General features: G+C 41.5%; 2 protein-coding genes across 3 annotated transcripts in view; both read right to left on the bottom strand.

Annotated features, from left to right (window-relative positions):
• Window positions 1–16,610, bottom strand: part of LOC144818510 (prostaglandin reductase 1-like) — a 413,003-nt gene that overhangs the window by 131,395 nt on the left and 264,998 nt on the right. For both annotated transcript variants that reach the window (XM_078675996.1, XM_078675997.1), the window contains one exon: window positions 7,496–7,613. In XM_078675996.1, the coding sequence (XP_078532122.1) occupies window positions 7,496–7,613 (118 nt within the window). The remainder of the gene's footprint in view (window positions 1–7,495; window positions 7,614–16,610) is intronic.
• Window positions 1–16,610, bottom strand: part of LOC144818511 (prostaglandin reductase 1-like) — a 1,303,604-nt gene that overhangs the window by 1,022,036 nt on the left and 264,958 nt on the right. The gene's annotated exons all lie outside the window — the stretch shown is intronic.

The following is a 16,610-nucleotide window of genomic DNA, read 5'->3' as shown; positions in this document are numbered from 1 at the left end:
AACACTTTATAACAGCAATTTTAAAAAGCTGTCAGAACATAAATCCACATTTAATGACACTTTGCCTCATGGAGTGGTGTTTGGAAGCAAAATTTGATTTACGGTTTAAGCCTGTTGACCGAAATCTTCTTTATGTATGAATATTTGGTATTCATTTTTCGAGAAATAGAGATAATGCTGTCTCAAAGGACAGGCCTAAAAAGACTGCCTGAAAAAGAGACAGATAATATTAAAAATAACAATGGGTTTGGGGCATTTTAATATTGCATGTGAAGTGCTGAGATCACATCAGGCTGGCAAGTAGGTCTAGTAAAGACTGCACAACCCCAAAGCAAATGTTACCACTTTAGCATTAATGAAAGCAAGAAGACAGTCAGCATGTAATAATACCCCTTTTCTCATTATGGGTTTTATGAAAAAAACATTGCAATATTGCCATCCACATTTCTTGATTTACACAATGAGGCACTGTGAAGAGCAAACTCATTTTACTGATGAGGCTTTGGTTTTGCTCCTCCTAAAAGCCCAATAGGTGCCTCTTGTTTCAACTGTTGTCCATCATGACAGTCAAATACTTGCTAAAGCAATCATCTGGAGGTTGCCAACTCTATGCCAAGCCTCATGCACCCTTATCAGACTCACTTATTTCACCTTTTTCACATTTTAACTTGTCTTGCAGTCATACAGCCTGTGATTTTATGAATCACAGGAATTGCAATCACTAAACAAATTAGTGTACTTGGCCCCAAGATAGTGCATGTGTAATTAGTGCATATCATAAAAGGCCATCTACCAACTTGATATAAGACATCAAGAACAAGTATTCACAGTATTTCAGTACTGGGTCAACCTCTGAAGACTGTTTGAAGAGGTTGAGGTAAGTTGGTTTTCCCAATGAAGGCTTGAAACTGAGTACATAACAGTTTTTACCAATATCTCCCCCAGAAATGGTAACAGTGAGATGGGTCGATTGTTATGTGTCTCCTCTGATGAAAGGCCTACATTTTTTAACGGAGGTTTTACCATAGCTATTTCCATGAAAAGTGCCCTGAGTGAGAGAACAGTTGAAGAGTGAAGTGTGATTTTCAGATGAAGCTGGACTCAGTTGTTTAATGATTTTATTCTGATTAGTTCTACTTCTTCCAGATTGTAAACTTCTGTTTAATACATCAGGGTATTGTGGATCTTCTCGGGAGGAACATGAATTTTCAGGAATCTGTCCCTTCCTATGTTAGGGAAATAGGAGATTAATTTCCCCCTCCAAAATCTAATATCTTCAATTTTTGTGGAGAAAAAGTCAGGGAGCTGAGTGCAGAGAGAGACTAGAAGTCCCCGAGGCAGACAGCTCTTCATGTACTCGAGATAATTCTGTTTGCTTACTCTGGGCATTTAATAAGCGCTGATTGTAATAGTCATATTTTGCTTTATACGTTTATTTTTTATAGAAAGAGTAGAGCTATAGATTTGCTTTGCATCCTGTGTATATTTTAGTCTCCACTGCATTTCATCCCTTCTGGTCTCTAACATGAGTGCTGCTGGAGTAATTTATGAATTGTATTAGCAGAGTGATTGATGTCACAATTAATCATTTTTTTCAAGACATAAGGGGTCAAGAAGAGAGGTTAAATCATGACTGAAGTGTTCCAGAGCCTTTTCAGCATTTAGTGTGGGCTGATATTTTATCAGTCTGGAAAGAAGAGGGAACTTGAGCAGAGGCTTCTAAGAGATTCACTGAACACCAGCATCTTTAAAAAAATATGTTTTGGGGTTTAGGTGTTGTCCAAGACAAAGGGGGTCTGACCATGCAAAGGCCGGGTCAGCTCTACAAATTATGGAGGGGCCCAGGATAGCATAAAGAAGGTGCCGTGACTTATGCATCGTCCCATCGTTTGTTACTTTTAGATTTAAGATTTCAAAATCCCTAACGAAATTCACAAGAGAGCCCTGGGTTTGGTCTAGCCCAAAGATCACGAAAACGTGTTCACATCCCACCAGATCTAATTCAACGCAATTGACTTTCACTTGAAGCATGATTTGGATCAAGACAGCCTGCTTGACACACAAAGTGCTTCATTAATACACCCCTGCTAACCTGGCAAAAGAACTCGACTATCTGGTTTGAATTAGAACCTAAGAAGCTCTAACACTCTACTGTTGGAACCACAAAATTTAAAAAAGCATTTAACTTATACCCGTGCCTCCTCCGGTCTTGGTCGAGGAATATGGTAGACTCTTCCTCCCGAAATCAGAGCTAATCCTACGACCTCCTCATTCAAAAAATAAGTCAAAGGTGTTGCTCCCCAATAGCTACCTGCAACAATAGACTTGAAGTTACCCAAACTAACATTTATTTCCTGTTTACAGCACTGAAGTATCACTCAACTATGCAAGGCTTTGCCTCTTTAGATCTAATATAATGCTGGCTGTTCTTTTCTTTGCATTGACTTTGTTTAACTTCTTATATAGTTAGTATTTTCCACCTTTACCTGCTTATCTTGTCTGCTTGAGTGAACAGCACTTTGATACCCTGATGGCTCATGTTCGTGCTTTGTAAAACTTTTCAGATACATAAATAAATGAAGCCAAAGTATCAGCGAACTATGGCATATTCCTTATTCAGAACAAATATGAGAATGTCATCTATTAATAAGGGAGTGTGATCTATCCTAGTTTGTGGGGTGCAATAAATGAGTAAAATATTATTTTTTGACTCATTTTAAATTCACATGCAAGGGTTGGAAATGAGTGCTGAATAGTGTTTTTATAACCTTAGTTTACTCTGATAACAGATCACACTCCACCTACTCCAGTTACTCATGAAGAAAGGAACTTAGCTAGAGTAGTTAGAGGGGAGGAGCTTATCTAGTATATGGTCTGAGTTATTATTTATCCACGTCTCTATGAGACAGCATAAAACCAAGTCAAAAGACCTTTCGCCTTGAAATTAACTCTCCGCCTTATAGGAAGCCAGTAGAGAGATTTCAGGGCAGGTTTTGGTGATTGGTGTTTCGCAATATCCAGAAGAATTCTGGCGGCCCAATTCTGTATCGTCTGAAGTTTGGAAAGAGTTGTGCATGGGGCTTCTAAATAAAGGGCATTTCCGTAATCCAGAAGCGTCAGAATAAGAGCCTGAACCATGTGTTTCCTATCCTGAAAAGGGAGGAGGACTTTCTGGAGCATCCGCCAAATACCGTAGCACGAGGCCACCACCTTACATGCCTGAGCCTTGAAAGTCAGGTGTTGGTCTAGCCAGAAACCAAGGCTCTTTATCTGGGGCTTGGGAATCTGAACAGGACCCAATGTAGTCAGCCACATTGTATTGAAGTTGATGGGTGACCGATTCCCCAGGATCATCATCTCAGTTTTTTCCCCATTTAATTTAAAAAAGGAGTCATCCATCCAGACTAGTTGTCGGCGTGGTTGAGTCCCACCACAAGTTGGGTGTCATCTGCATACGTCAGTATGTGTAACTCAAAAGGCAACACCAACTTCGTAAAAAGGGCTCATATAAACGTTGAACAAAGTGGGACACAAGGATGACCCCTGAGGAACCCCGCAGCAGAGAGGCAAATGTTTTGAGGCGACATCAACGTCGAAAACCTGAAAGAAGCTATCACTCAGGAAAGATTGGAACCAAGCTAGAGCGACCCAGCTCACCCCCAATCTTCTAAGTTTTTGGACCAAGATTTGGTGGTTAACCATGTCGAAGGCTGCACTGAGCTCCAAGAAAATGACCACAGTAGTGCCTCCGGAGTCATAGATTTTTTTTTACTCTTCCACAACGGAGAGCAGGGCCGTTTGTGTACCTTGCAATGGGCAGAAACCCGTTTGAGACGGGTGAAGGAGTTTATGGGTCTCTAAAAAGGTTGATAGCACTGAGTTTACATGTTTTTCTGCTATTTTGCTGATCCCTGGGAGAAGTGAAATGGGTAATTTCCCAGGGATTCAGGGTGCAGGCTGTTTTTTTTTTAGGAGTGCCCCCACCATCGCTTCCTTCCAGGATGGGGGGACCACTCCAGAGACAAAAGAGGTGTTCATCAGCTCCAAAATAATAGGGGAGACTGTTCTAGCCACTTGTTTCAAAATTTTGAAGGGTGCTGGATCCTTGGATGACCAGCTTTTCATCTGAGACAGGATGCTATCAAGTGCCTCACTATCCATCAGAGAAATAGTCTCCAAATAGGAATCTGTGCTATAAGGACTAGTATCCCGTATTTGGCCCTCTGGCTGTGTGAAATGAAGTATATATCGTTTGTATTTTATTGAGGAAAATCGCTGCAAGTTTATTGCAGCGTGAGCCTGAAGTATCGAAGGTCACTTCAGGAGGGGGGACTCTGAGGAGGGTTTTAGCTATATGAAAGATCTTACGTGCAGAGTTGCCTGCCGATGAAATGTTATCTTCGTAATAGGCTGCCTGGGCTAATTTAATATCAGCTTTGTATGATTTAATAGCCTCCCTATATTTCAGTTTGTTATCTGGAGAAATATCGTTCTAACTTCTTACAAGTTTGTTTTAGTTCCCGAAGTTTTGAGGAGTACCATGCCATTCTATTACTACCTTTGTTCACCTGGTTTGATTTTATGGGAAGAATCAGATCTAGAGAGTCTTGTATCCATTTGTTAACATTTTCATTAGTGATGATAGCTTCAGAATTGGGCACTGGCTTCATTTGTTCTAGCTCTAAAATCCATTATTCCATCAATAGTTTAGGCCAGGGATGTAGCCGTGAGCAGATAGGTTTAGCGTGGAACACTGTGGAATTGGGGGTCCAGAGAAGAGGGATAAAAAAGTTATCAGACCATAGTACTGGAATCGGATTCCCTCCCACTAAGTCCTCCAAATTGGAGCAGATAGGGTCTAATAGGTGCAGTTTCATGTGAGTACGGTTAGCCACTTATTGGTAGAGCTGGTAGGCAGCTAGATCCTTTGTAATCTCCACTGCTGCCACCGGTAAGAGATCATCAATAAATAATAAACAATACAATACTGACTGTAGAAATAACCAAACAAATTTATCTAGACAAATGACCCGGGGACAGAATTATCAACTGTCAACAAAGTTATCTGGGTGTTTGTAAAGACCTCAGGAGAGCACAGCTGCCTCCTCTAAATAAGCCTCAACAGTGTAGCACATTGCAAAGCCTAGGCTGCCAACTGGTGAGGCTGAAGCCCTCACTCAAGGTGTCCAGTTAGCAGGCAGTAAGAACAGATTAATGCTCGGGTGAAAGTGTCCATCCTACACATGTGGATTACTGAGCATCAGAACAAAACAGTTGTGATAGCGTAAAATTGTTCCGGTCTTATTTTGGAGGCCAGCAATCACCCAAATTGGGAAAAGTAACCGTCACCCACTATCTATAGCATGCTTCATCACAGGACTTTTTCCCACATTCACAACATCTAGTAGTATTGGAGTGGGCTACACGATCCAGTCGAAGTGCAGGATATCATAAGTATGGATCAAAATGGAAACTTGATGATGCACTGCCTAGGGATATTGCCTGTGTACTAACTTTATTCAGGATAGCCATGAGAGGTTAAAAAATTAGACGGTTTGATGGTAATGGAGTATTAACATTATCACTGGCCGAGGCCAACTCTTCTACGTGCAGACAAATCAAATTAGTATGTCATCCATCTGAATATCGAGGTGATTACCACTGTAGGTTAGTGAAAAAACAGAAGTTCTTATTGGTTACTAACGTGTGATTAAAAAGAGAGGCTGGTGGGCTACTAAAAAAACAAATGGGCCACGGTGAAGTCACTCATGTCTTCAAGGGACACAGTCACTGCTGATGTCAATCCATCGTAAGCCCGAATAGGCTAAACAAGTCTTTATGCAAGGGTTCTGCAGTGCTGAAGCAAAGTTTTCAGTGTGTGACATCAGGGCATGCTAAACACCCCGCAGAGTTTGACGTCTGGGTGTTGTGTCCCAACAACAAGAAGTGCGTGTCAGGAACACCAACTGCTTGTGTCCTATAAAACTGCTAAAATGCTGATTTCCTTTGCTATCAAAAAGGTAGCAGATTTACTACGCACATAATATTATGACAAAACTTGGAAAACGGGAAATCCACTGTATCTGAAACTGAATGGTTAGAGTGGTGCTCAAGAAATGGTAAATTTGTATTTAGTACTATGGGCTATAGTGATTTCAAGGGGTCATAAATACATGATGCTGCTACGAGTTGCATGAATCGGATCATTACTGACAACATGGTATTTGGTTGTCGCCCTATTGAGGTATGGAAATACATTTCACTTTATATGGTAAGTTAGATGTTCTCCGAATGTGTATTTGCAATATAGCCAGCCAAGCTTGGTACAATGATTAAGTGTAAAATATGAAACAAAATCTATACTCGAGTCTGACCATAATTAAATAGTGTTTAAATGCTGCCACAGAATATCATCATCGAGCTGATATGCCCAGTATGTGAATCCAACATTGTTCCTGCTTGAGTAATGTGTTTTCCACTCTATTGTTGTTTCTGGTTATCCATGGTTTGTTGATCACCACTCGTTGAAGGTTCTCTGTAGTATGAGCGGCTTGTGAAAAATGATAAATTAATGTAGTCATTGATGTTTTGCACTATGTGTTACTTCTGTGTTCACTGATTCTGATCTTGATTTTTCTAGTGGTCATGCACACATTTCCCTGACTGCAAGGGTATATGATTAGGTAAATCAAACTTTTGGAGTTGCTGGTGGTATGTTGTTAAGAACCCAAGGAGAATTAAAGCCAAGATTGATGCTTTCTGTGACAGAGGTTAGGTGGCACATGATACAATTACCGCAAGGATAGTGGCCTTTAACTGGAGGTAGACCCCCATTAAATATATTAAGGATGGGTTTTCTTTGCTAGGGGACTGGTAATGGCCAAGATGTTACAGAGGTTTGCGCCATACATTTTGACTTTTTGTACAAACTGGTAGTAGGGTTTGAAGTCAGGGTCTTGTAAGTACTGCGGTCACCCAATAAGCGTAGACATTCCTGATGTTACATTTCTTTTTTGTAAAGGACAGCAGCACCACTTGTCTGCTAGTTTTGTAATAAAATTTAGATCAACCCTTAACTCGTCAAGAGCTGTCTTTTCTTTCTGACTTAGGTGATAGAATGATGACAGACTTATTTAAAATGTCAAGTTGTTCTTTCAATAGAAGAGTATCTGTCAGAGTTACCACAAGGTTGGTTGTGTCATTGTCTAGCGTGACAGTATCAGCAATCCACCGCAGAAAATGATCTAAGTATTGACTTTCATCAAAGGTACCTTAATCATTATAGGGGCATGAGTGTTTTTTTCAAAAAACGATGGGAGTACTTCTAAAACTATTTAAACATAGGAAACATAGGAAAATGTATTTATACATGGACAAGAGGAACATTTATAATCTCTTCTTACTAGACCAGACATGCAGGTAACACATTCGAGGAACATTAGTGACTGGTAGTTAGTTTTAGTGTGTTCCACAGAACCTCTATGATATTACCTACTTTGATTTTTGCAATTTGTCCCACAACTGAACCAACGGCCCCTGCTGCAGCATTCACAAGAACGGTTTCCCCTGCCTTGGGACGACAGATCTCCAACAAGCCAAAATAGGCAGTAAGTCTAGAAAAGGGAGAACACAGAACAGAGAAGATGAATGAAGCCATTGTAAAATACACTGGTATGTCATTAAATTATTCATCCTACTGTTGACAATTAAATGTCATGTCTTTGCTGGCTTTAGCATCATACACATTTCTTACTTTAGTCTTCTTGTGTACAGAAAACCCTGCAGCCCCAATGAAATGAAGACGTTTCTACAAATTAACTATGGGACTTCCCCAAAATGGATTGCTTAAAGTAACCTACTCTTCTTTCTGGCACAGTGCCAGCTGGACTGGACTGAATGATTGTAGTGAAAATATCTTGACAATTACTTCTTACACACCATTACAGATCACAGGGATCTGCAGCTATGAAAAAGTAAGTATATGTTATTAATTACAATCAACATAGAGCTCCACAGTGAGGTGATGTGTGGGCCAGGGTCTAAACTGCAATTCCACTGGTACCCTGTATACTACCAAGAATACAGCATCAATCTGTTATTCCATATTTCACTTCCACAAAGACACACAATACACAAACTTACATACATACACACAGTGATATACAAATAGTACACTACACACCGTACCCTGCACACCACACAGCAAACCAACCCCTCAAAAACACACATTCTGAGTTTTAAAATTAGCATCCTTAAAAACATAAGATATTGTTGTAGTATAGCTGCCTCTCCAGAGCAGATGGTTCCTTTAGGGAAGGTAGTAGGATTAGGCATCACCCAGTAGTGGTACCAACCTACTGCAAAATGTATTAAAATGTCCTTTTAAGGTGTATGTGTAATGTCTCCCTTTTCCATCACCCTCCTTGTTACTCACTCACTGGCTTTCCCTTTATCACCACCACCCTTTGAAAATTTAAAACTCTCCCATCTGATGTTTCAGTAGAGTTTTACTATTTTGTAACAAGCTGCGGTGGAGCACAGCTTGACCCGCTCTAAGTCTCCATTTTAGATTCACGTTTTAGGTTGACATCGTTTTCTAATGGTGACTTTTTCCATGCTCTGCGCTTACACAATAATGTACTGAGGAATTATTATACATGTAGTGAATGTCTTAGCAAGCATTATTATCATGTTATTCATACACTCTGTGCAAGGCTAGGCACATAGAAAGCAATATCCTTGTATTTAGTTGTACTGTTGGAGACAGCTTTTCAGCTCCAGACTAACCATCACATCAGCTCTGCACCTTTGACACAGTGTGATTGGAACAGTGCTTTTATTATATAAACAACCTCTGCATTATATTCACCAGAGGAGTACTTCTGCTGGGATTGTCTTGGAATGTGATGCACTTTGACTGAGATGCAGTCCTGCTGACTCTGACCTACATCCTGCAAATTATCATAACCTGTTCTGCAAAGGCTGGCTTCCTGATACCTCATACTCAGGTATGGGGGGGTTAGGGCTATTCCAAGGGATCTATGAGAGTGTACTCCAAATATACTCTTTATAGTATAAGTAGTGTTAGGTAGGAGTATAATCATATAATCACATAGTAATGTTAGAATGATTGAACTGTTTATCTTTTTCACCATCATTGTAAAACTGGTTACAATGCTTTGTTTCTTCTGCTTAATAATTGTAGCACACTCTTTCTATACAAGAATATGATTGTTTCAATAAATGTTTGAAAAGCCAATTCATATCTTTCTTGTGTTTAACTTGGGCATGCAAAAGTAAAACCATGAAAGAGTAAGATCTGTTTCCACGTTTTCCTTGGGGAATACGAGTGGTTATGTTTGAAGGTGTTGATACCATCTGGTACCCTGGTAAGGTTAGGGGTTCCAATAGGTCAATGGGAGTGAGCAAGGAACCAGGACAACATTCTCTGATGGTGTGTGTGTGAGTTAAGTTCCTATATTATGAAGCACATATTGTCCAGATACACAGTCCTACTTAATTTATAGGACTCGTATAACAATGCTATGTTGCCTATGAAAATACACATTACCTACTCTAAACTTTCAAGGCAATTTGTTTTGCACCCAGTTATTGATTCTACCATTCACCAGCATTCTACCCTGCCTACTGTGAAAGATCACTTTCGGACTTTGTAAATGTGTCTAGTCCTCTGACATTTTTGCGAATGGCATCCTTGCAAACATTGCCTGGAGCACTTCTTTTTCATAATTGTCGCCCACAAAGCCTCCATTTCCAGTAAAAATACAAATTTATTGAAATATGTCCTGAAGTCCTCCAATTCCTGTTTTTGGCTTGTGCCACCATGTCTGCATGTGAAGGGTATATGTCATTCAGCGGCCCCTCAAGGTTGGGGACATTCCGGCTCACTTTGAACCCGTGGAAGTTGAAGGAGGGGAATCAACTACAAGTCATCTTAATCGCTGCTGATTCCAGCAGAAGATATTCAACATAGGTTCAACATCTCAACAATTTACAGAGATTCACATCCCATTGGCAATATATGAATACGTTCACTGTGATTCCTGTAACCATGGCAGCAGAGGGATAAAAGCAAAATTGTAAAATTTTTGAGGAGGCTCTGGAACACTCAGGCAGACTGGAGGATACGTTTAGACCTTAAAATGTCCAAAATATAATTCACATTTATAGACTTGTGGTTCTGACTAGTATGATTAGCCTTAAATAGTGTATGATAATGTCCAATTAACCATTTTACCTCTTAGTCACCCATTTGACCTGCAACATGTATATTGTAAAAAAAATAACTTGATTGTAAAATGCAATCCTGGTCGGGAACATTTTAACGTCCTGCATTAAAGTTTTGCTTTTTATGACGTTATTAAGTGCAAAATAATAACATTCTTAAAATAATAGACAACACAGCATCACAGTAGATTGCCACCCAGTAGAGGCTGGCAAATATGGCAGTGGAGCAGCAGGTGCGTAAAATAAATAGTTAAAAAAAAGAAAAATGAATAAAAAGTCACTTACCTGCTTGAGCGGACACGTCCTCCGTGTTCTAGGCCTCAACTTTTCCTGATGTCACGTACAGGGCCCCAGCTAACCTACTAAACCGATCCTGGCGCTGCTCTCATGATGTTAACCAGCATGAGAGAAGCGGCAAGATTGGTGGCAGAGGCCTATCCTGACACTCCAGAGGACAGAGTAGGCTAACAACCCAGCTGTTTAACAAAGCTGTGTTGAGAAGTTTATAGTGCATGTCAGGCTGGCCATCGCAAGAATGAGTTTCCACTTTTGAACAAGTTTAATTCTTTTCTGCATTCACAAACTTTCAAGTACACTTTTGTAGTACTTACACTTTTGTAGAAAGTCCAGCACTATACATGGCCAACTACTAGTACTGTGACACCCTCCTAAAAACCCCTGTAGAAAAAGACAGGTCCTAATTGTCAATTAGTGCTTGGAATAAATGTCCCAAATTCCAGAAATCATATGCAAAATTTCATGATTTATTTCCAATAATGTGATTGGAGTAATACAAATAAAGTAACAGCCGACAAATGTTTCGCCCATGTGGCTAACCAGCCAAGGGCTTTTTCAGGGCTGATACGCAGTGGCGGCTCCTCTGCTAAGGTGGAGAAGTGTCGCCTGACTACATTGAAGCAGCAAAAGAAAGGAAAAGTAAAATGATAATAATGTAATGCTATTATCATTTTATTTTGTCCTCCTGCTGCGCCAGCTTTGCGTGATGGGTCGGGGTTGCAGAACAGGGCAGGGCAGGAGGGGTAGCACCCTCCTTAGTGTGTAATGACTGTGCCATTCATACGCACTTTTCCTGTTCTCTATGTAGCCTGCATTACAGTCTGCATGGAGAACATGCCTAGGCCTACAGTCCCTGACTGAGCGCCCAACCATGGAGCTCAGACCAATCACAACACTACATTGCAGCGTTGTGATTGGTCAGGGGGGCTGGGTGCTTACCAAGCACTGCTTTACAGCATTGTGATTGGTCATGGGAGCCTGGCTACCTGCTTCCTGTTTTATTCCGAATGTGAGGAGAAACAACAGAGAGATGTGACAGTAAGGTAAGTTTTATTTCTTTTTATTAAATATCCCCTTACACACCCTCGCCCTCTCTCCCCCCACCCCGTCACCCTCGATCCATGCCGTCCGCTACTGTCCCCAAGTCTAGCACTTTGTCTTTTAATCATAACGCCTGACTTACGTTTGGATGCACACAATGCAGCATAAATCGGTCACTCAATTGCTATTCTAAAGTGGGGATTGGGTTACATATTGTGGGAAGTCTGCCCAAAGCTTTTATGTAATTTTCCAGTCACTGGCCCACTCATTGAACCTTGAAATGATCTCTCTCCAAAACCATGCTAATCTGTTCATCCTATCCATTTGCCTTACTCTTATTCTTATCCACGTGTAGGTTGCAATAGGCTTTTGTCTCTTTAGTCCCTGGCAGTGAACAATAATGTGCACTTTTACTTTACTTATAGAACACATGGCTAATCCTAATCACTTCCAGGTGCAGAGTCAAATAAATGGAATACATATCTACATTTCAATGGTCACAGTGAGTAAAAATGGCTTCTGAAGAGTGAGAAGGGTACCTATCTAAAAAGTAAACAGTTACAAAGATGACAAGGATGATATTGGTAAGTAGCTTTGTGCCACACTCACACTGGTACTACTCACAGAAGTTAAGAAGAAGCTTTGAAACACCTTCTAGTGCCCCCCTTCATAGGTGTTTCCCTGGCAATGTCCAAAGCTCTAGTTGAACCAGTTAATACTGCACAGTGACTTCTTTAGCTTACAGATTAGTACCTGATGCTATACAATTTATAATATTAAGTCTATCGTTCCATTCACTTCCCCTAGTTCTGCAAAGCTTCCCCCAACACAAGCTCGGGTTTGTACCCAGTTTTGTTCTGCGAATCAACCAATTTCATAAATCATCGCAGCCAGCTCTGCGGTTGCTTGGTCATGTAGTTATAAAGCAGAAGATTTCACATTTGCTGTTACTGCCCACATCACGCACACAATATTCACCCAGAGCATGCATGGCTCCCACTATACCATAAGAGGGTGGGCACAGACACAGGGTTAATTTCATATAGCCCTTTAACTGGCTCTCTGCTACTTGCAGCAGCTCCCACTCCAAAATAGATGAGGAACTCATATAGAAAAAAAACAATACAGTTTACTTAACTGTCAAGTTTGTGAGGAAGACAGTTCCAAGAAGTCACCTAAGGTCATGTAGATTCAGAAGACGAAGAAGAATCTTACATGTTTCACATAAACACTTTGGAAAACACAATATCCAGCTAGAGGCTACGTCCTTCAACACCAGAGCGTTCCATCTCTTCCTTGCTTTAGATGTATTGGAGGGGTATCATCCAGGTTGTAGGTAGCATCGGTGTGGGTACAGTATTTTCAGAATGATACAATGCCTCCTTATTCTTTGAGATGGAACAAACAACATGAATTTGAGACAGGACTAAGTCCAATAAAATTCCCTTTCCGAGATGGTGGTTGGTACATTGGAATTTGTTGGAGTATAAAGATTCTTCACATCGTATTTCTGTGATGCCAGTTACCCTTTCAATCATGTATAAGGCATTGCTTGGAAGGATATGACGCATAAAAAGACATTTTGTTCCCTGATTTTTTGTTATACTCAGTGTCCGTTTTGTAGGAAATTGGGTTATTGGTTGGGGGTGGTGGGGAAACCCTACTCAACCAGCAACCACAGTCCTTGCCAGGGTGAAACATAAGCAAATCCCAAATTAACCTGTGCTCAACTATCTGGTAGCTCAGCACAAATCAGTCATGCTAAACTTAGAGGCAATCTGTAAATTATGTATGCAGCACTTCAAATAGTAATAAAGTTAGAACACAATACAAGAAAAGTCTCACTCCAAATTAGAAAAACAGGATTCATTTTAGTCAAACAAACAATCTTTATTTCGACCGTTAAGATCATAAAAGATGAGCAAGTAAACAAACATTAGACCATTAACAATAAAATTGTGTGTTAAAAAGAATTCATCAGTGTTAAGATCCATAAAATCATTTAGTAGGTTTCAGAAATGCATTTTTAGACTAAAATCATTTTCAAAGTTTCAAAAGTGCATTTTTAGACTGAATTAGGGACAAATTGTTTGTGGCGCGTTAGAATCCCTTATAATTTTTGCACGGACTCTCCACATTGCCGTCAGAAATTTCGCCATTACGAACACTGTTGGAGGTGCAAGGTCAGTTTTAAGGACTCTGTAGGCTGGGGCATAAGTTCGAAAGCCCAAGTTCCTTAAGTACAGGATGAGCCAGTAGCTCCTAATTTTGCTGTAAGCTTTACAAAATAAGACCACGTGTACGTCACTTTCTAGCTTGTAATTGCACGCAGGGCAGTTGGGTGAGACCAGGTTACCATCCCAGTTTTTAGTGAGCGACCTCAGCGGTAAGGAACTGTATCTCCATTGTAGGAAAATTTTTCTGACGTGCACAGGGGACATTGCATCAAGGACATATTCAGAACTATAAAAGTCTTTTGATTTAGTAAATATATCAGTTAGAGAGCCCTCCCGGATTGAGCTGATGGAACTTTGCAACATAAAATCATGGAAAAGTTTGGAGAGTGCTTTCCGGGGAAGCCTTACAGACGTTACTTCAGGACTGTTCCATAGCTCTGGGACTCCAAGGGTCATACACATGTCTCTAATATACTTGAGCCATTGAATTTTGGACACCTGTATCGTTCTGAGGAGCTCCTGTAATTCACTTCTATAGTGGCCCAAGTCTTGACTACTCCACAAGCGCCTCCAATAAGTCAATGGTTTCAGGCTCAGTTCTTCGCTGATTGGGCACAATGCCAAGTCCATTCTCAGCGGAAGGAGTGGAGTGCTCGAGGGAAGGGCCGTCAAGTGTCTAATGAAGTTGTTCTCGGCCACTTGTATAGAGTGAAGTGATGTGTGTCCCCATAATTCAGCCCCAAAAGTTATACCTCCTCGTGCTTGGGCCTTGTAAATTTGTATTGCTGGTGCCAATGGGCGTAAGGGGGATTTTTTTGCGATTCTTGTGATTGCGCCCGCCCTCTGGATTAATTTGGTGGTTGCTTTTCTTTTGTGTGGCACCCAGGTTAGATTTTGGTTGAGTGTTATGCCCAAATACTCAATCACTTGAACTCTCTCCAGAGATGTTGATCCCAGGCGTGGATTTGGGCAGCTTTTATGCTTATGGCTCAAGGTCATAAATTTGGTCTTCGCTGGGTTTATTTCTAATCCCCTTTTATTACAGAAGTCCAAGAATCCATCCAGGATCCTTTGTAGCCCCATTGGTGTCTTTGACAACAGCAGGGTGTTGTCCGCGAACATAATCGCCGGCACCCTAATGCTGTTCAGTTGTGGGGCATCAATATAGGGATTTTACACGGGTGCTCTATCACCCCATTCGTAAATAGACAAAACAAAGACGGCGCCAGCACGCATCCCTGTCTTACCCCGCGTTGGACAGGGAACCTATCTGTAAGCTTACCTCCCTTTCCGTATCTTACCCGGGCATAATTGTCTGTGTGGAGCCTAATGAGAATCTGGAGAATATCTCCCGGGACACCCATGTCCTCTAGTACCGCCCACAACATGGCCCATGGGGACCAGGTCGAAGGCGGCACAGAGGTCCACAAAAACTGCGTACAGTGAGCCCTCTTCTAAATATGCAGTTTTCCAGAATAGAATATTTAGTCTCAGTATTTGGTCCACTGTTGAGACACCCTTCCTGAAGCCCGCTTGAAGGGGACTCAAGATCTCTGTCTCTTCCATCCAACATTGCAGCCTATCCAAGATCAACCTTCCAAACAGCTTTTGGCTAACATCAATGAGGCTAATCGGGCGATAGTTGGCGGGGAGCAGAGGCGAGCCCTTTTTATATATCGGTACTACCTCTGCTCCCAGCCAAGTATCTGGTATGCCCATTCCCCCCAGCATTGAATAAAACCATCAGGTATGGAGCCCAGATCACAGGTTCCTGCCTAAAGAGGTCACCTGGGATCCCATCTAATCCAGGGGCTTTTCCAGATGGCAACCCCGATATGGCCGTCTCGATATCTTTCAGGCTAAAAGGGGCTGGTATATTTGTGGTGGTGATACTAGCTACAGATGTCTCTAACTCCTCAGCCTCGGGGGCGTATAGGCCCTGGAAGTGATCCTGCCAAACATTGGCTGCAATGTTTGGTTCAATTGCAGATGGGAGTTCCCCGGTCCCATGGTTGATTATTCTCCAGAATCTACGGGAGTCCCTATCGACTAGGGACTCCGCTAGATTCTCCCAGTGTTGTATATCCCACTCCATTCTAGCGTTTGCTAGAAGTGATTTGTAGGCACTCCTTTTAGAACGGATCTCTGACATACTGCCTCCCTCTTTTATAGTGGAAATAAGGTCTTGTTTTGCCAAACGGCAAGTGCGATTATACCATGAATTGGTAAATTGCCCCTGTGGTTTCGGGCGGCCCTTGGCAAAAAGATCTACTTCAAGCTTCTTGATTAAATGAGTGTGGATTTGGGCTAGGTCCTTATTTCTATCTAATGTGGGGTGTGGATCCCACAAATCGAAAGCCTCCTGAAGAATAGGAACAATGCCAGCGTAGAGGGAGGTAAGCCTTTCTCCAATGGAGACGAGCCTATCCCATTTTATTCGTCTCCTATTGTTCTCTAGGAGGATTCCTCCTATCTGTTTCTCCTCGCCAATCACTTTCTCCCAGGGGATAGTGTACTCTAACTCCAGAGTGTTTTGGTCACTGTCATGTCTTGATGTTATTTTAAAATCAACCACCCTTTTCCATGCCTTTAACTGTACGAGGAAGTAGTCAGTTCTAGATTCCCTCCCTGGTTTATTGAAAGTACATTTGGATGGAATGTCGGACCTAGTGCGGCCGTTACAGGCTCTCAACCCGTGTGTGAGATTTAGTGTGTTGATCTGCACAGCCAGAGTTGTCCATACTCTCGGGGGAGGTGCTTCCGTTCGGGGAACCTGCCAACTCGGATCCTCCTCTAGGGAGGGTCCATCGAGTAAACCAGGTAAAGGCTCAAAATTTGAGTTGAAGT

This window comes from Lissotriton helveticus, chromosome 2_1 (assembly GCF_964261635.1).
Source record: "Lissotriton helveticus chromosome 2_1, aLisHel1.1, whole genome shotgun sequence".
Taxonomy (NCBI): domain Eukaryota; kingdom Metazoa; phylum Chordata; class Amphibia; order Caudata; family Salamandridae; genus Lissotriton; species Lissotriton helveticus.
This window is presented reverse-complemented; position numbering and strand designations above follow the sequence as displayed.